This window comes from Gavialis gangeticus, unplaced genomic scaffold (assembly GCF_001723915.1).
Source record: "Gavialis gangeticus isolate Ggan-Ray unplaced genomic scaffold, GavGan_comp1, whole genome shotgun sequence".
NCBI classification, from domain to species: Eukaryota; Metazoa; Chordata; order Crocodylia; family Gavialidae; genus Gavialis; species Gavialis gangeticus.
Window position 1 is genome coordinate 7821847 of NW_017728993.1, and position 20827 is coordinate 7842673.

General features: G+C 43.8%; 1 protein-coding gene across 3 annotated transcripts in view; it reads right to left on the reverse strand.

The window, feature by feature from the left end:
* UBE2U (ubiquitin conjugating enzyme E2 U (putative)) overlaps positions 1-20827 on the reverse strand; it is a 34608-nt gene that overhangs the window by 8659 nt on the left and 5122 nt on the right. For all 3 annotated transcript variants that reach the window (XM_019528450.1, XM_019528451.1, XM_019528453.1), the window contains 6 exons: positions 16576-16673; positions 15483-15609; positions 13958-14039; positions 8270-8364; positions 6899-6983; positions 918-1030 (listed from right to left, as the gene is read on the reverse strand). In XM_019528450.1, coding sequence (XP_019383995.1) covers positions 918-1030; positions 6899-6983; positions 8270-8364; positions 13958-14039; positions 15483-15609; positions 16576-16673 — 600 coding nt within the window. The remainder of the gene's footprint in view (positions 1-917; positions 1031-6898; positions 6984-8269; positions 8365-13957; positions 14040-15482; positions 15610-16575; positions 16674-20827) is intronic.

Below are 20827 nucleotides of genomic sequence, written 5' to 3' on the forward strand. Positions count from 1 at the left end.
TGCCCAGCCATGGCCTAGGCAATGATCGTGGAATTTCTCTCATAAGAGAGCCCAACTTGAGTTGTGTTTCTCTTCAAGTTTTACATTCAAGGTAAGAAAAGCTGTAATTTTAAAATCTGTAATAATATTTTACTAGACAATGGGTCACTCAAAACCAAAGCAAACCTAGTAAGATGTTATTTTTGCCTACCACCTGTCTACCTCACAGGGGTGTGTTGTGGAGGCATAGGTGTTAGTCTGCAAAACAGTGTGGAGGGTCACCGCAGAAGACATTAGAAACATCATCCTGAACATGACTACATGGAAATCTCACAAACTCTGGTAAGCCTTTAAATGTGCTCCCATGCGGGGGTGAATATCTGAAACCAAGATGTTGCAACTGTGCTTCAGCCCTCCTTGAACATATTGTCAAGAGGCTGCGCCTGTATTTCTTTTTTAAAACATACTGGCAAATACCTGGTTTTATCTTATCCCTGGACCTAGAAAGCTAGGACATATTCTCTCATTTCCACCACTTCATTTTGGTGAAGCATTGCTCCCTCAGTGATGTTACTCCCACTTTTCAAAAAGCTTGGCAAGGAGAATCAAATCTACAGACTTTTTGCTCAGCAGGGACCTAATCCATTGAACAATTTGGGGCAGATTCTTTCTACACTATGGAAAATGCAATTATACTACAATTCTGGAGACTGTGTAATGGATTTATAGTGACACACCAAAGTTTCTGCCATCTATTGGATTTTTGTCCTTGGTGGAAACAGCATTATGGTTTCAGAGTGCACATACTCTATACAGGTCCAATTAAAGACTCATGCTATTTTAAGTTACAGTGGATTTATTCCAAGTTTACTTTGCTGGATGTAAGGGGAGAATCAAGCCTTAAATGGGCACAATGGAAATGCTCCATTTTGGGGTACCTGTTGTTTGCCAGAGTTGATAGTTGTCCTGTTTCTCATTGCTCATCTTAAGCAGTCTTTCATTTTTTTGTTTCCTTTGCCTCCTGATGAGCTGAGACATAATTGTTTTATATCTGTAAGCAGACAGAGCATCAGTTTGATACTGTTGATCTAGGCTTGGCTCCAAATATAAATTTGTCTTTAAAAAATCTCATTGTGCCGAAATGAGAATACTTAAGCATGTGTTTAACTGTAAGCATGTGCCTGCTCAGCACAGCACTAAGAAGCAGATTAGGAATAAGTTTTTTATTGGACCTTAAATTTTTCGTGGAAAAACCTGTAACTATTCTGACAAGGACAGAATTTCTATTACAAATTTTGGTGCTTTGGGTGGAGAGGAGGGGAGAGGGAAGGTGGTAGGCACTGGACAGGAGAAGGAGCCAGAAGGGGAGGTGCCAAACAGCAGGAAGGGTTACATGGGATTGGGCATATACCTCCTCACATTGGGACAATGCAGCTGCTGCTTAATGCAGTGCAAATGGTGGTGGCAGCAGTACTATGGGTTCTCCAGGAGTTGCCATTGTGGCCCCCTTCTACATTAGCAGTTGGGGCTGGTTCCCTGCTTGCCCATCCCTAGTTATGTTATTGCCCAGAATAACCTATAGCCTGTGGTTAGGGGCAACCAGGTTCAAATTCTTTCTGTGCCTGATTCAGAGTAGGGACTTCCTACATCTCTCACAAATGCACTGAGAACTGGGTTACTGGTTATTCCTGGGGGTGTCTCTCTGTCCCTGCTCCCCCCCGCCCCTTGCAAAAAAACCTCAGATTCATGCCAATGCAGATTTGAGGAAACCACAAACAGCTTCCTGTGGTGGGAAGCCCCTTCCTATTCAGCTCTATTAGGAAGCTGTAATACCTAAGAATCTGGAAGTGGCAGTGACTACAGGCTGTATCCTCTACAGTGCCAAATGCTCTGGCCTTCACCTAGCAAATCACTGAAGCACCAGTGTAACTTTAAAACACATGAGTGATCCTGAGGAAATCAACGGGATTATTCGCATGGTTGGAGTAAATCATATGCCTAAGTCCTTTGCTGGATTGGGGCCAGAGGAGTTAGCATTTTACAGACCTGAGCCTGAAGCCCGTTTCAAGACAAGAGAAAGGCACAATGGAAACAGAGGCCACGTCCACTCGTGCATGGACGTTTGTTTCTCCAGGGAGAGCTTGCACTGGTGCACCTTGTGCCACCACTTGTCCCCAGGGAACATCTGTGCCATGTGCCCTCTGGTGTGTGGCAGCTTACTCTGGCGGTGGTAGGAGAGGCTGGGACCAGCACTGGGCTGGCCCCAGCAGCCTTACTTGTGGTCCTCCTGGGGTGCAGTGCAGCTCCAGCCAGCCAGGCTCTGGTTTTGAGCGGTGCACGCTGCCCCAGCTCTGCTGTTTTTTTCCTCAGGGATTTTTTTGACCCCTGGATATCCAGGGGTCAAAGAACCCCCCTGTGCTGCTCCCTTGCAGTGCAGAGAACAACTGAATGTGCAGTCTGCGGCACCCCATACCGCACGGCTGCGCTCATCTGGCCAGAGAGCAAACTTCTAAAAATGATCCAAAGTGAGAGAATTCCAGGCCTTTTAGGTATCTGAGATGTTGCATGTCATACAAGCACAGAAACAGTTTTGCTTCCAGGACAAAGCATGATTTTTAAGATGACAGCATACCTATTAATCTTTTGATTTTTATTTTTGTCTTTCTAAACATATCATGCTTAGATTGAAGGGGGGCCAAACAATGGTTTATTAACACTGGAGAGATGAGAGGAGTGAATGACAACTCTGAAAAATCATTTATTCTCTCATTCTAGATTCCCTTGGAGGAGGATTTGTTTATTCTTGTTAAACTCTTGGACTTCTCCCCACTATCTGTCTGCACTGCTCAAATGTAACCAAGGTTGCAAGAGAGAGTTATAGATATTCAAAGCACAACATGTTTTAAAACACAGGTATTTACATCAACCTATCTTTCTCTTGGCTTTTAGACAACACTTGGTATATTAACTTCTGAGAGATTCAGGATCTGTTTGCAGTTGGCAAGGATACAGAATGGGTGACTATTCCTAGTTTTTTAATTTCTTTGATAAAAACAAGCCTGAAAGTTCAATTTGATAAAAAGAATGTTTAACGCATTCTCTTTCTAGCCACAAGGTGGCAAACAAGCTTTTACTTTTTCATAAAAGCTGTTTTCAGAAAGCAAGAGTCCAAACATATATATTCTGCTTTATATACTTTTCTGTCTTCAGTAATCTATTGTTATTCAGTTTTAAAGAGTAGTGCTCAGCTCACATGACTGGATTGCTTTTTTTGTCAGAGAAGGAAAAATAAAATTAAGACACTTTAGACAAAATATGTAATGGTATACTTCATGGTCATTTTTGTTACATCAATTTAATGAGCGTTCCCAAGGTAGACTGACATCAACCCAGAAGAAAAAGAGTTCTGCTCCTGAGTGGGCACGTCTACACGAGATGTCAACTAATTAACTGTGCAGTGAATGTCTCTGCATCTACATGTGCACCCTATTAGGGTGCACAAAACTAATAAACTCTACGGCAAGGTAGAACTTATATTTTACAAATACTACCTGGCTGCAGAATTTTTTTATGTGCAGGAGCACATATGTAGATGCTGTCCTAGCCAGTAGGGCTGTGCAAAATGGCACCGCTCTGTTTCGACTTGAGTTTTGAAGGTTCGATGGAACAGCGTTCTGTTTCGAATTTCATTTCGATTTGAAACAGCTGTTCTGTTTCATTGAAACAGAAAGGCTGTTTCGATGCTGTTTTGATGTTTCACTGGGGATGGGAAGTCAGCCCAGCTGGGCTGTCTCTCCTTCCCCCACGCTGGATCGTGCCCCGGGGTGGCCTCCCTGCCCTGGGCACAATCTGGCATGTGGGATAGGGAGGCAGCTCAGCTGGACTGACTTCCCATCCCCAGCACTATGGTAGAAATGTTTTGACTTTCAAAACGTTTCAACTCGCCTTGTTTTGTTTCGAGGCTATTTCAATGGCCTATGCTTTGTTTTGATTTTGCTGTTTTGACCTCGAAATAAGTTGAAACAGTGTTGAAATGAAATGGCCATTGAAATTTCATACAGCCCTATAAGACAGCCCTTCTGCAGGCTGACACCTGGGTCCCCTGCCAGCGGGCTGCTCTGACTGGATGTCATGTGCTGTACATGAGTAAACTCTGGAGTTTATTTGTGAGCATTAATCACACATATAGACATGGCCAGTAAGTTACAACATACCTCCACAGCAGCCACTCCTGTGCTTGCAGCTTGTGTAGACACACTCAGGCTTAGCAGTACATGAACCTGCAGGTCTGAAGCAGCTCATATATACATATGGGTTAACCACCCAGGTATTTGCCCAGCTTCTCAGGAGGTTTTTGGAGCCCAATCTGAGCTCCATGCTGTTATTTCTACACTGGTAGCAGTATTCAACACACTAGTTTGACTGTGTCTAGGTGAACTGAAACCACGGCAGCATAGATAGGTACACAAATGCACCAGTAAGCCTTAGCGTTTTACAAAACCTCTGTTTTTTATCTATTAAAATGGAAGCAATGGACTCATCTGACACACTGGGAACTGAGAAGCAGAATTAAATAGTGTTTGTAAAACTTCGAGGGGCACTGATAACACACGGTTAAGTACTTAGCTGAAACTGGGCCTACAGCTGTGGGCAGGAAAACATTATTTATTCCTATTAAATTCATGGGTAGGAATTTTTTACATTAAAATGACTAACTTCTGAGACTTGGTCTCCAGCCATTCTACATGCTCTATGCAGGAGATGTCTAACAGTTCACCTTCATTTTGTCTCTCATCAGTAGGAAGCATTTTCTTCCCCCACCATCAAAAAATTCTCCTCTACCTCTTTTATTACATCCAATTTTAAATGGCCTTTCGAAACCTGTCTCTGCTTTCTGGCCTATGATTCATAAACCTCACTACAGTTATAAATTATATTTTGTTTCCTGGATATTCATGTGTCTCTCTGGTTAACAACCAGTATTTTCTGCACTACTGCCTGATCATACCTAAGGATAGTATCCTCATTCTGTTCTAAATCACAGGTTCAGAAAAGTTAGTATTTATATACTTAGCACCAGATTTATATACTTGTGTTGCCAAGAGAAGAATTTGGCCTGATACTGGTTATTTATATACTACAGTAGCTGGTGAATCTATGTAAACTAGTTAGCTGTAAACAGCTGGAAATGCTTTTTTGTGAAGTGTATTGTACAAAAGCGAACTGTTCTGCAAATTGTTTTATATTGTTTCAGGAATTCAACTTTCATTTTAAGAAAATTTTAATAATTTCCACATTGTCTTTATTATATACCCAAAATTAAAGTTCTACTATACTGAGGCTGCAGACTTGGCTTCATTCCTCGTTATCTCAATGCCGGAAGTTAGGGATAGATAATGAGTTTCAAAATATGAGCATGTTTCTGAGCTGTTGGCAATTGGGAAAAGAATACCAAATGAGAAACAACACTGTGTTTGAACCTGGTACCATGCATCTGAACCTGTCTTTGATCAGTCAAACCCAGAAATTCGAAGGCAGAAAGAAATCTGCTAAAAGCGTATTATTTCCCACCAGCAGATGGCAGCGAGATGTGGCTATTTCACACCACTGTGTTCCTCTCCACCTCCAAGAAAAACCCACGTAGCAATTTCCTCTCCAGCTCCTATGAAACTAACATAAAAATTTGCTTAACTTGACACCAAAGACAGTTTTCTGACGTGACTCCAGATTGCTTGAGCAATATGCAAAAAAAAATTTTAAAAATGGAAAGGACAAGTATGTGGGGGTTTTTTGAAGATTTTCTCCGGTCATGAAGGATGCTGTGGCCCTACATGATGAAGCAATTATGAAACATATAAAACAAAGGAGTTCTGTGAAAGGAAATAAGGAAGTTGTGTCAAAGGAGAATTAACCTTCTATTTTACAGTTTTTTTTCAGAAAGAAAAATAAACTCTTAATTTGAGTTCAGGATTAGCTCTGCTTCAAACTTGACCTGTAATTAGCTGTCCTTTTGCTTCCAATTGATTTTGAAGGCAAACAGGATTCAAAGGATAAAAATGATTCCTCATTTTTTGGCCTGTTATGAACTGTCAACAGCAATAGAGGTGAAAAAACCTAGCTTGATCTATGAGATTACAAGGACGCATATTGGCATCTCAGATTCCTATATTTTTTTCCCTTGCTTGGAAGCAGGGATTCAGTCACAGAAGCACTAGGGATAAAATTTAAGTAGGCACCTCAAAAATGTAAGAGCCTTAATTCAGATCCCCCACGGATCTAGACCTGCGTAACTCCACTGATCACATACGTTTGGACCAGTTTAGGTTCAGGCTTGATAAGCTTGAGCTGTGCTTGGCCATCTAGCGAGTCTTCTATCTATTCTGGCAGGTATTTCCATTCTGGGCTCCCTTAGTCTTTGTTCCATAAAGGAGCAGTCAGTACCATAACTAGGAGGGGGCCACCAGGATAGCTTCCTGCGTGCTGACTTGATGGTGGAGAGAAAAATACCAGCTGCTGCTTCAGCCACACAATTGCTCCAGCTGCACAGCAGCAGTGGGAAGTCACCACTGCTTTGGCCACTTGGCTGCTTTGTTACCCCTGTGGGAGCAGTGGGCACCTACTTAAAAGGTGCCCATGGCTAGAGTCCACTTGAGCGTTAGGTGGAAATGCTGCCCTGCTTCAGGTTCCTAGGACCTCTCCCTTCCCACTCTGCCTCCAAAGCAGCCATAGAATATGAGGGAAGGTTTGGCTTTAAGAGTCAAAATCCATGATTCAGTGTAGCCGAGCAATTAGCAGTCTGGAAACATGCTGCAGGGCACAAGTACTGACCGCCTGAAGTTTTCACAGACGTTCAAATGTTGCAGCGGCACCTAGGTCCAGACATTTAGCAATTTAAGCTCAAGGGACTGACAACACTTACATATTCTCATCCCATCCGCCTGCTTCTATCAAATTTCTTTCCTTCCAGCTGTAGTAATTCCCCATGAAGACTGGATCTTCAAACACTGTAATGCCATAATTACAGAAAATTAGTTAGAATACAACATGTGCCAAACACAATATTCCTCAAAGTAATATTTAATATCTGAGTGCTACAAACATATACATCCCTTACATTCATTTCTAGCAAAATCCTGCACTATAAAAGACAACGGGAGCTTGCTATCTTCTTCAATGGAAGCAGGATCAGGGCCACATTAAGAGCTGCATATTACTATTACTACTAATTAGAGTCCTGGCCCTGACTGATCTCAGCTACTAGGAATAACTTTGAAGTAACTCTCCTGATGTCCTTGGCATTGTCTCAGTGCATACAAGTATATCCGAGAGCATAACTGGAGCTTCTGCACTGTATGCATACTTTTAAAATACCATGAATAAAATGAGACAAGAATTGTGACTGAAGTGCATGACAAAAAGGAATACTGAAACGATATTATCTGACATACTATTAATACATGGATATAATCCTCGTCTTGTATACTCAAAGTGACAGTCATTAAAGTCCAATTAAACAATTGCTTTATGTCTAGTTTTGTTGGGAATTTAGTTACAGTAGACTGCAGTGGTGGGATGTTACTTTATAACCAAGGCCATTATACTGTCTGCAGTTAATTTTTTTCTTAATCATACCTAGATTGTATTTATCATTTATGACTCCTTAATATATTTTCTGTCTACTACCAATCTTGATTTCCATGTCTTCCAACAAGAACCTACAGAGATAGTAAATTGTTTGGGAAAAGGGCCATCTTTTTATGCCATGTTTCTACAATGCTTTGTACAATAGAGTCCAGTGGCACTCAACCTTTTGGCTCCATGGGCCAGATGAGTGGCAGAAGGCCAATCTTCAGGCTACATAAGATCCTGCGTGCCAGAATTAGCTGCCACTGCTCCCCCATCACCAAATTTTTGGCCCTGTGGAGAGCCCCACGGACTGGATGACACGACTCTGCAGGCCAGATCTAGCTCATGGGCTAGCATTTGAGTAACTGAGTTTAGTCCATGACTGCAGCTTGTACACACTATTACAATACAAGAAGAATAAGGACTTGATCTTTAACCAGTTTAAACTGGTCTAGATAGACTGAAGTTACTGGAATTATGTCAATTTAAATCAACTGAGTTACTGCCCTAAATTCTGGACACCTGAGGTAGATGATGCGATTCTGAGCTCACTATCCACAGCAGCTCCACTGAAGGCAAAATTCTTACTCTAGTGTAACAACTGCATGAGAGCAGGATCTATCTCATTATGTTTAATTTTACTAAAGAAGGCATATCATCTTACATGGAGCTTTAAAATATTCTTTTGCTTTTGATGTGGCTATTCCAGACCATGTCCTGTGGTAATCTTCAAATGAAATGCTTGTAATCCTTCTGTAACTATAAATGCAGAACAAGACAAGGGTTTCTAGCAATTATACAATTTGTTAGTTAACACAGATTTTCATGAATAAACTTCCACAATAACAACAGAATGAATTCAAAGGGATTTAAATGATTGCACAAGGGCTGCTCAAATGACAAGAGAAATAAGATCACACGTGTGCAAGCAGTTCAAACAATAGACATATTTTAAATACATTCTACCTGTGTTAACTTGTTATCAATTTATAAGACAACAAAATTGAATTATCTTAATATTCTGTCCCACGTCCTCTTCCAAGCGTTAGCATAGCTGAACCAGGCGTATCTATCCGAGACGTTTACTGTGGAGTTATCTAATTAGCTCTGCAGTAAACATCTTGGCTTCTACACATGTGGTCCTATTAGGCCGCAGTAATTTAATAAACATGTGACATGGCTGGCTGGGGCATGAGGGTGCTTCAGTGCAGGGGCAGCCCGCTGTGGCTGTGCTGCGGTTCCAGGCACACATGCAAACACAGCACCCGAGAGCAATAAATTCTGGCGCAATATACACCAGAGTTTATTGTCAAATTGATATACATGTGTAGATGTGCCCACTGAGTGTCTGTAAAGCTGCTCTGCTTAAGGGAACAAACAGTTAATAGGGGAGGAATATATTTCTTTTAAAATGGCTAACAGTAACTGAGAAAGTAGAGTATTTTGAGACCCAACTTACCATTTTCCATGAATGTGTTTTTCAGTTTCAAAATTATTATTCAAACAATGCAAATGAAGCAAAGTGGTTCCTTAACTAGCACACTGTTTACTGTTTTTTGCTTTGCTGTCTAGCTTATTCAGGCTGTAGGCCAAATTCTGTACTCTGTTTTACCCTGTGGCTCCTATTCAGGCTCCAGCTGGCTGACCCCAAGAGTGTCCTACCTCACTCAGTGACACTGAGGATTAAGCCTCAAAACAGAAATCCTGTCCCATTTGAAAGTAATGGAGACTTTGCCACTGACTTCAATGGAGGTCAGAACCTACCCAAGATCTCCCCGCAAACGCAAGTACAAGAAAAGCATAGAATAGTAAGACCCAGATGCTTCAGAAGTGCAAGAAAATACACAAAAAAGTACAAGAAGAATTTTGAAAGGGAAAAACGTAACTTCTTCATGAACAGTTTATCTCAGGCCCCCTCTACACATGTAGGTAAAAGTGTGATAGGATCTAATGCATGATCCGTACAACTGCACCTCTTGCCATGCTACACACGCATGGCAGGAGTTGCAACTGTGGGATTGCACATTAGATCCAATACACCATATTGGATCTAATATGGGCTCGGTCCTGGGGCCTGCGCTGTTCAATTTCTTCATCAGCGATCTAGATGATGGGGTGGAAAGTAACCTGTTTAAATTCGCTGATGACACCAAAATTTGGGGGGAGGTGAGCACGCTAGCAGGGAGGGAGAGATTGCAGAAGGATCTGGATAGGTTACAGGGGTGGGCTAACAGGAACAGGATGCGTTTCAATACGGACAAGTGCAGGGTGCTGCACTTGGGCAGTAGGAACCAGCAGCACACTTACACAATGGGGAACTCCCTACTCGAGAGCACGGAGGCAGAAAGAGATCTTGGAGTCATTATTGACTCCAAGATGAACATGGGCCGACAATGCGAGGTCATGGTTGGCAGGGCTAACCGGACCTTGTCGTGCATCCACAGGTGCATCTCGAGTAGAGCCAAGGAGGTGATCCTCCCCCTCTACACGACGCTGGTCAGGCCACAGCTGGAGTATTGTGTCCAGTTCTGTGCGCCCCATTTCAAGAGGGATGTGGACAACATGGAGAGGGTCCAGAGGAGGGCCACCCGCATGATCCAGGGACAACAGGGCAGACTCTACAGTGAGAGACTGCGGGACCTGAACCTATTCAGCCTCCACAAGAGAAGGCTGAGGGGGGACCTGGTGACCGTCTATAGACTCACTAGGGGGGACCAGAAGGGTTTGGGGGAGACGCTGTTTCCCCTAGCGCCCGCTGGCATAACAAGGAGTAATGGGCACAAGTTGATGGAGAGGAGGTATAGATTGGACATCCGCAAAAACTACTTCACAGTTAGGGCGGCTAGGAGCTGGAACCAACTTCCAAGGGAAGTGGTGCTGGCCCCTACCCTGGGGGTCTTTAAGAAGAGGCTGGATGCCTACCTGGCTGGACTCATTTGAGTCCCGTTTTTGTTTTGGGGTTTTGTTGTTCTCCCGCCCTGGCGGGGGGTCGGGCTAGAAGATCTACTAGGTCCCTTCCGACCCTAAATCTATGAAACTATGAAACTATATTGTCAGTGCAGGGGGAGCTTGATCCAAGAACTGGATCCTGGCTATGCGCGAGGTGCAGACAGGAATTAAGCCCTGCTACTTGTGGGGCTCTCAGTCCCGGCTACATGTGAGGTGCAGCCTGGATTGGGAGCCCTTTCATTTGGGGGGGGGAAGGGAGGGAGGAGGGCTCTTGGTCCTTGCTGTGGGTGAGGAGCAGGACTGAGAGCCTCTTGTGGGTTGGGGGTTTCCCACATCCCCCTCTTACCTTGGGGATCACAGCAGCTGCAATCCTCAGGGCTCGGGGTTTTCACACTGGGCATGGTACAGCCCTGCAGCTTGGAGCCCAGCCAACTGATGGGGCTCCAGGCCACAGGGGAGACCTTGCTACACGTGCAAATGAAAACTTGACAGCAACCAGCTCTAAAGTTAGTACACATTTTCGATGTCTAACTTTATAGCTGGTTGGAGTTTTTTATCATGTGATAGCTAATTTGCACATGTAGCTGGTCTTCAGGTAATTGTGCAATTAACCAGGTAATTGTGTGATACCTGTAATGTGTAGAGGGGCCTCAGAAACAGGTTGCCAGTCCCACCTCCATAGATGCACATGTGTTCAGCCAATAGTCACTCATACTAAGTTTCACCTGCAGAAGTCTCCCTTGAGGTATTTTGAGGAGACTGTAAGAGCTTCTAGGAGGGCACAGTCTCTGAGCTTGCCTCCTTGTTGCATGATGCACTACTGCAGACACCCTGCTTTGGTTTCATCTTGGGTGTTCAACAATTCACACAGCTTTCAGCATCTTTAGCTGCTGAGGTTACTTAGCTTTCCAGTGGAGTCAGTTATCAACCCTTTAGTAACACCACCACAAAGGTATTGAAGTCCAAACAAACTCAAAACCATAAGACTCTTCCATGTCTCCTGTGCTCAGCTCTCTTCTTGTACAGGACTTGTCAACACCACATCTCTGCCTTTGTCAGGGGACATGACCTCCTGAGCACACAGGTGCCAAACAGAAAAGCAGATGTGAGAATAGTTGTGGCCTCTCTCTGCAACTGTTCATGAAGTTTCAGCCTCCAGCATGCTCAAGAGGGGCGACAGGGAATGCCCTGGGAGCAGGAGTGGGTGGGGAGGGTACTCTTGGGAGTGTATGCTCCCAGAAATGGCAAGGATGTGGTGTAGATGTCATGCTTTCTGGAGCCCCTCATGGGTCTGATTTGCCACAGGCAGGTCCCTCAGGCCAAAGGCTGAGGCTTCAAAGAGAAAGCTCCTTGCAGCTCCACTCCTCCCCCTGTTCTCCTTCAATGGAGCTCTTTGTGACCTTTAAAAAAAAAATTGAATAAGCACTAGGCTCGCCTCAGGATATCACAGGACCTTTCAACAGGGGTGGGTCTGTCACGGTGCAGTTAGGCCCAGACCTCTATAATGGGCCAATTCACTGCAGGAAAGGGCCAAAAAATCAGGAAGTGGGCAGTTTCAACATTGTATTTAACAGTCAACATTTTGTTCAATGTTTGGCTTTTTCAACTGCATCCTTTGTTTGTTTGGCTGTTACCCTTTTAAGCAATGATGTACAAGGTTGTTTAGTAGCTAAGCAAATGATCATTGGAACAGTAGAGGCAGGATTTTACATGCACTGTAAGCTTTTTGGGGTAGGGTAGTTTGGTTCCCTAACACCAGCTGACTCAATCGGTTCTGAGCCAAGGTTTCACATCCTGGGCACTGATGAACGGTAAGTTATAGTTTTCAAAAGCCCTCAGCGTAGGCCCTGCCCTCCCTGAAGTTACATATGGGGCCAGAAGGTTACTACTGGTATCAGCAGGAGGAGAATTAGGCCGGTCCCGACTACTTGTGAAAATCCTGCCTGATGATGTTTGCATTTGGAATATATAGAGAGCAGATTTCAGATCTTGCAGAGAGCAGGGGAGACATTAACAACGACCTCCTCCTTCGAGGTCCACAGAAGAAGCTCAGCAAGCTTGCATGATGCTTTTGTCTACCTGCTGCACCTGCACCCTGCTAATTTTTCCCTGCTTGACCCCCTCCTCATATTCTGCATCGTTTCCTGCTTGGTATTCTTGCTTCAGTAAAATATTAATTCTTTTGGGATTGAGCTGTAAGCAAAACAAGTGAGCTAACTTCATTCTAAATCATCCTATAAAAGACCAAACACAAGATGGCTATATGTATATATAAAACATCTCTGATCCCCAGGCTCCCTTGGGTCTTTTGGGAGGTAACAATGAGAGGAAGGCCACTAGCTCCTGACAAAACACGGACCCTTCAGCAACCGTCATGTTGATCTGCTTGATGTTCCTTCTCCCCTTCACCTTTGCAGTCCTGTCAAATCTCAAGACCTGCTTGCCAGAGGCTCTTTGCTTTTACTAACATTTAAAGCTGTAGCCATAAAAGGAAATGATTCTTTTATGGATCTCCAGACTTTATTTCTTCTGCCCCATAGTCAAAGTTTTGCTGAAGTCAGTGGACTACTTGGGAATGCAAAGGAGGCAGGACTGAATCCATAATATTTTGATGACATTCTGATACATCCTTTTTTAATGGTACTATTTCTGTATCTAGCAAAGTTCATGGCAAAATATGGGGGGAAGGAGGGGAGAAAATCCTAGCCCCAGGAAAGTTTGCCTTTAACTTCAATAGGGCCAGAATTTTACACTCAAATGACTGTGCCTAGAAACAGGATGACATAGGAGCCCACAAAACAAGGTTGATAGCAGCTAAGAACTCCCTCACTCCGCTACGGGAATTCACAGCAGGACAGAGACAGCCAGATTCCGCAGTGATGCAAAGGGGCGTTAGCTGGAAGAGAATCTGACCCCATCTGTTAGTCTGTAACTCGGCTGCAGAAATATTTCAGTAGTGATGCCATGCACAGCTATCGCACTATAGAAATAAAGACATCATAAAAATGATCTAGTATATTCTAGAAAGAATGCATTGGTTTTCTTATACTAGTCATTAACATAATAAATGACCTTAAAGTATGTATGGCCTGGAATACATGTCATTGATTAGTTCAAATGAAAATATCACTTGGCTCAACAATCACAAATTTCCTGGCTATACTCCTGTAGGCAAAGAACCTGTTTCATTTAGTAATAAGAGTTATTGGCAAGAGCTGTTAAAGAAGGTGCTTGCCAAATGTTTCCATAGGAAATGAAATAATTGGGAATATCCACTAACAGGAAAAAAAAGAAAGAAAATAATTGGTCTCTTTAGGACACAGCTCCTAATATTACCTGGAGCTGATGCTACTCCTTCTGAAATAGTGGCACTCCTACCACTTTCCTCACTCTAATCTTTTACCTGATACAGCCTAGAGAAGATGCTTCTGATGATGGATAAAACTGCAGGGAAGAAATAGAATCATCCTTGGCTCTAAGAAGTTCTGCAAAGGAGAAAAGCATGTATTGTAAAGCTTTATTAGCCAAATCCTTATCTGTTATAAATCAGTGAATTTCTACTAACTTTAGTGGTCCAATGCTGAGTTACATCAGACAAGAATCCAATTTTATATTTCCCCCAGAGCAATACTCATGCATTTAACAACCTGCTATATATGCTTTTGGATAGAGATGTTGGGTTTAATTTTTTGTTGGTACAAGCACCGTTTCCTGTCCCTGGCATTAGTTAAAGCAGTGCACCTTCATGCTACACTGTCTTCCACGAATGTGGAGGAAGCTGGCACAGAAGATGCTTGAGATAGCTTTAAGAGACCAGGGAGTTTCCCCTAATTTGGGAATATTCTTTGCATTATCATCAGCATTGAATGAGGTACTTGAATGACACAAATACTTGGAGTGGGCTGGAAAGTCTGGCTTATTAAGGGCAAAATCAGTGATGGCTACTACCCTTTCATGTCCTCTGCATACCCTGTGCACAGTAGGAACTGTAAAACATACTAAGATTAGTTTTTCTGCTATTTTTAACCTCTAGACTAGAAGGGGGCACCCCCTTTGTCAGGCATGCCACAAATTAATCCCACACCCTCCCCAGGTGCCATTCTGATCCCCTTCCCCTGCCCTATACTCTGCTCGCTGCTCCCTACTCTGGGTAGCCCGCCTGATTGCCTGTTCTATTTTCTGCTTCCTGCCTTATCTACCTCTGTGATGTCTGTCTACCTCCCTGATCTGCTGTGTGCCACGCATAGAAGCTGCCGGTGCCACTTGTGGCACGCATGCTGCAGATTGGCCACCCCTGCTCAAGGCAGTCATTTTTGCAGGCTGATCATTGTTTAGTTTAATCATGGAGCTCTAAACGTTATTCTCATCAAGCTTTACATGACAAACAGTTCATATGATGTAGGCAAAGACAGCCGAACTTCCAGTTGTCCAGCTGCCAGCTGTAACTTACACCCTTTTACTAGCTGCTTGACCTGCAACAGCACTGAATTTACTTGGCAAGGAAATGTCACCAGGTCTCATTTAACAAGATGCCATTTACATGACTGTTGCCTTCACCTCCAATGTTGGCCAGCGTGTTCACGCTCCAGACACAGTTGCGTGTTTGTTGAAATTAAGTTGCCAAACACACCAACCAACATTGATTATCAAGAGTACAATAAACTGCTCAAGGAGTTTTTTTGTTTAAATTCTATAAAATTCCCAGTATTGGCTAAAGCCATAGTGTAATTAAGGAGGGGAGGGGCAGGCATCATCCCCAAGTGCTGGTTTAAGAGGGATGTGAAAATAGCTGTCACTTCTAGCCTGGGGCCACCACCAGCAGTGGCAGCCTAGTCACTGCTGCTGTCCTGTGTGCCATGGCCACCCAGCTATGCCTATGGGCTAAAGAATGTCTTTCTGAATAGTAACAAAGCAAGAGAGTGCCTTACCTTCTAGGCGTTGGCTGGTTCTAACACACTGGATAACCATTTGTCTATACAATGCTAAGTTATTTTTCAGCATTTCTGCTGCTTCCATATTCACAGCATTTTCCAGCACTGGATTAGAAAGCATCACCTGTATATAGACAGACACACAATGTAAAGCACCTTTCCATCTCAGTGTACAAGCCATCCAAATGATTGGTTTCCTTGTTTCAAGATGGACAATAATGATACTGGTTTGCTAAATTCAAAGCAAAGGATGGTTGTTTTGTGACTTAAAAAGATGAGGGCTAGGCTCTTAATTCTGATCAAAATCTATGCTCACTTTTTCCTATTTCCCCTCAGACTGTTTATAATTCCCAAGAGACAGCCACAAATGATATGCAACTGCCATTTGTTTTACTCATAATCAATATGAGGATGTCCATGTCTCTCTATACATATCTAAGGGACATTTTCATTTATGAAAAGTGGACCAAATAATTTTTAAAGTGATAGGAACATAATGAAAAAGGGTGTAGGACTTATTCCAGGAAGAAATGTACATCATTTTTTTTCTTGCGGGGGAAAAATGTAAAATTGAAACATAAAAGCTTATATGATAAAGCTGAATTACTTGCTAACCTCAAGGTCCATTCCAGTACTCCTGATGAAGACTCTGCCTATGAGATAATTCAGGAACTTGAAAGTAAAGCTATCAGCATATTAAAAGTATTTTTAAAAGTACAGAGAATCAGGCAGCACACACTTCTCTAGTAGCGCTTACCCAGATAAAACAGCATAAATCCAAAAGATCACAGAAACTAACCACTGACCTATCTAGAAGTTAGCACTGGCAACAGCTTAAATCATGGTAATTTGTTTAACTATCTGTCTTAATTAGAGTTAATGTGATGCCAGATGTGACACCAGTATCAAATAAGGGTGATCTACAGATTGCATTTCCTCTGAAGTCACCCAGCAGCTTGCATTTTTAATTTTAAAATGGTAAATAATCTACAATTGCAGTCTGCAAGTCTGAAATTAGTCCTGTAATAAAATAGATTCCTATTTGATAAATGAGATTTCCAAAAAGTTATTAACAAAATTATTTCCTTACCTGGATAGTAAGTAAAATGTCACACATCGTTAATTTCCTATTCCACTTGTTAGGGTCGTCTAGGAAGTCTATACAAGGCTTCCCAGAATGTTGATCCACTGCATTAAGAAAAGGATTGTGCAACTTTAAAAAGTAGCAACGTTTCAGAGACTCCACAACACAGCAGCTGTAGGCTAGAGTAGTGGTCTCCAAACTTTTTTGATTGCGCACCCCCATCAGTAAAAAATTTTTGAGCACGCACCCCCAATATATGTATATTTATATAAATAGAAATAGAAGTTCTAATATTTTCTTCCCACACCCCAGTGGATAGTCTTGTGCACCCCACTTTGGACACCACTGGGCTAGAGGAACTAGCTATAGTTACTGAATTCATTTGGTTTATTAGCAGCTTTCAATGACTCAAAACCATTGAGGTGCACACAGATGTAATTGTGTGATCCCCTCACTGTTACTCTTATACATTTTCCCACCTCTTCTCCAACTGTTTACAGGTCAACATAAGACCATGTCTTAAATTAGTTAATAAGATCTTCACATCTAAGGTTCTCCTTCTATTTTTGTATGGTGCCTATATGATAGAGCAGGGATTCTCAACTGCTGGGATGCCCTGAGATCCTTTTCAGGGTGCCATAGGCTGCTGCATCATATTAGCATTATTAGATGTGGAAATACTTATTCATGATTCACAAGATAAACCCAGAGATTTCAAATAGGACTCCACAGTATCAAAAAAATTCCGGCCTGTTGTGTTCTGAGTTGCTTGCACCAAAAGCATTGCTTCATTAGTTTGTTATAGCCAAAAAACCAGGAAAGCTAAGAGCTGGCATTTTCTGAGGGGGTGGCTTGAGTCTAATGACAGAGAAGGTTCTTTGGGTAAATGTGATAGCTTTTATCAGACCAACTAAATAGTTGGAAAATTTGGATTTTTTTGCAAGCTTTCGTGCAGAAGCACCCTCCTTCAGGCATAGGGAGAGTCTGCTGGTATTATGTGCTCTCTATGGTGGAATAGAAGCCAATATGCAAAATGCAGGTCTGTGAAAATGCAAATGAGTGGCAGTGAGGATCAGAGGGAATAGAGGTAAGATTGGTAGGTTCTGGGGCAAAGGGGGAATGTTGATCTGGTAATGGAATGTAGCTGGTAAGATGCAGACACATTACCTGGGGTTATCAGATGTCAGGCAGGTTATAATGTGCTATAAATCCAATGTCTATATTTAGTCCATGATTTTTTGTATTCAGTAGATTTATGGAGTGAAGTTTGTAGGCTCGTCTACAAAAGGAGTTTTATAAATTCCCTTTGAGGATTTGAACTGAGAGATTGGAGAGAGAGTAGTTTTCTTGTGAGAAATGTACCCCCATAGGTAATTGGGTATTCTTGTCTTTGATAGATTTTCTGTGTGCATTCATTCTGGTACTCAGTTGTTTGGTTTCTCCTACATATTTCCCATCAGGTCATTTAGTGCATTGGATAAGATATATTACATTCCTGGAGATGCAGGTGTAAGATCCAGGATTAATGTTGGTTCTGCTGCAGGGTGTAGTTATTGTAGGAGTATTGGAGATGTGTGAGCAGGTTGTACATTTCTTATCCTGGCATGGTTTGGATCATTTGGTGTGCTTTTGGCCATAGGAAGTTTGTTTCTGGTGATGAGGTTAGCGAGGTTTGGTGCTTGTTTAAAGGCTAGGATGGGTGGTTCTGGAAAGATCTCCTTAAGACTTGGGTCTTTTTCTAGTATGGGTTGCAATTATTTAAGGGTTTTCTATATAGGTTCCAGGGAAGGATGGTATGTCATAGGGCTCTGCAAAACTTTGCCCGTCATTTTGTTTTGAAACCATTTCAATGTGTTTCAAGCTTGAAACAGTGACATCAAAATGAAACAAAAGCCTTTGAAACAGCTTCAAAATGAAACACGGAAACTCAAAATGTTTCAAAAGTTTCAAAATGTTTTGAGTTTCAAAGCCAGGCTTACCAGCTTCAGCGCTGGTCCTAGCCAGCAGCACCCAGCACCCAGCTCCTCTCATCTGGCAGGCAGATTGGGGGCTCGCCCACACCCCAGGGAGGGCTGCAGGGTTAGGGAGGGGTGCAGACCCCCAATCTGCCTGCCAGATGACAGACCGGTGTTGGGCGCAGCCCCCACCCAATGCCGGGAAGATTGCTGCTGCTGCTGGCCCCAGGCGGCAGTGCACAGCTCCTGTCATCACACGCAGATGGGGGGCATGCACCCCCAAGAGGACTCCAGCACAGCCCCCGTAGCCCTCCTGGGGCTCCAGCAGGCCTCTGATCTGTGTGCAGGATGACAGGAGCCTGGTGCTGGCACCTGGGACCAGCAGCAGCAGCAATCTTCCTGACATCAGTCCAAGCCAGCAGCACCTGGCTCCGCTCATCCAGCAGGCAGATTGGGGGCTTGCCCACACCCCCAGGAGGGCTGTGGAGGCTGTGCCAGAGCCCTCTGGGGGCTGCAGGCCCCCGATCTGCCTGTGAGATGACAGACTGGAGCTGGGCACATCCCGCACCCAGCGCCAGGAAGATCGCTGTTGCCGCTGGCCCCAGGCAGCAGCATGCAGCTCCTGTCATCCTGCATGCAGATCAGGGGCTTGCCTGTACCCCCAGGAGGGCTGCGGGGGCTGTGCTGGAGCCCTCCCAGGGCTCAGTACTCAGACCAGTACTTTTTAATATAGTCATAACTGATCTGGATTCGGGTGTCAGAAGCGGACTGGCTAAGTTCACGAATGACATCAAATTATGGGGAAGTGCGGTCACTCTAGAGGATAGGCTGGCAATTCAGGCAGACCTGGACAGCTCGCAAGCTGGGCAGATCAAAACTTGATGACATTCAACACAGAGAAATGCAAGGTGCTCCACCTCAGGAGAAAAACTCACATTGTACTTACAGGCTTGGCAGTGCTACACTCACTAGCACCACAACTGAAAGAGACTTGGGGGTCACGAATGACGACAAAATGATCATGAGCCACCAATGCAATGCTGCAGCCAGCAAAGCAAATAAAACTCTGGCTTGCATCTACCAATGCATCTCAAGCAAGACCCAAGAAGTCATCCTCTCACTTTACTTGGCCTCGGTGAGGCTTCAGCTGGAGTACTGTATCCAGTTCTGGGCTCCACACTTTAGAAAGGATGTGGAGAAGCTTGACAGAGTTCAGAGGAGAGCCACGTACATGATTAGAGGTCACGAGACCAGGCCTGATGAGGGAGGCTGAGAGGCATGGGACTCTTCAGCCTGGAGAAGCGAAGGCTCAGGGGTGACTTGGTGTCTGCCTATAAGTATATAAGGGGTGTACATGAGGAACTGGGAGAACATCTGTTCACCAGGTCACCCCAAGGGAAAACAAGATCTAATGGTCACAAACTGCTGTAAGACCATTTTACGCTGGACATAAGGAAAAACTTGTTTACTATCCGAGCCTCCAGAGTCTGGAATAGACTCCTCCACCCAGAAGTGGTGCGAGCACCTACTCTGGATATGTTTAAGAAATGCTTGGATGCTTATCTTGCTGGGTGGATCTGACCCCAGTTGACTTCCTGTCCCTTGGGCAGGGGGCTGGACCTGATGACCTCATGAAGTCCCTTCCAGCCCCTAATGTCTTGAAATCGAGCTTGAAATCTACTGGCTACCTCACAGACCAGTACCAGTCTGGACCACAGTGCAGGCTAGCATCCCCAGTAATTTTTATCCTACTTCTCAAGCAGCTTTCACAGGCTGTATCAAGCTCTGGGCAGCTATGGTTAGACTGTTGCTAGTAACCAAGCTAACTAGGAAACAATTAGCTTACATATGTCTTCAGTTCACAGCATGCGGGACTCTGCAGCTAAATAATGACCTTTTAGAATAACTCTTGTGTATGTTTGCTTAACTTGAGTTTCTTTTCATAGTTTCATAGTTTCTAGGGTCAGAAGGGACTTGAGTAGATCGAATCAAACCCCCTGCCATGGCAGGAAAGAGTACTGGGGTCAAACGACCCCAGCAAGGTGTACATCTAACTTCCTCTTAAAGACCCCCAGGGTAGGAGCCTGCACCACTTCTCTTGGAAGTTGGTTTCAGACCCTAGCCGCCCTGACCGTGAAGTAGTGCCTCCTGATACCTAGCCTAAATCTACCCTCTGCCAGCTTGTGACCGTTATTCCTGGTCACTCCTGGTGGTGCTCGGGGGAACAGGGGCTCCCCCAATGCCTGTCGATCCCCCCTGACTAGTTTATAACAGGCTACTAGATCCCCCCTCAGCCTTCTCTT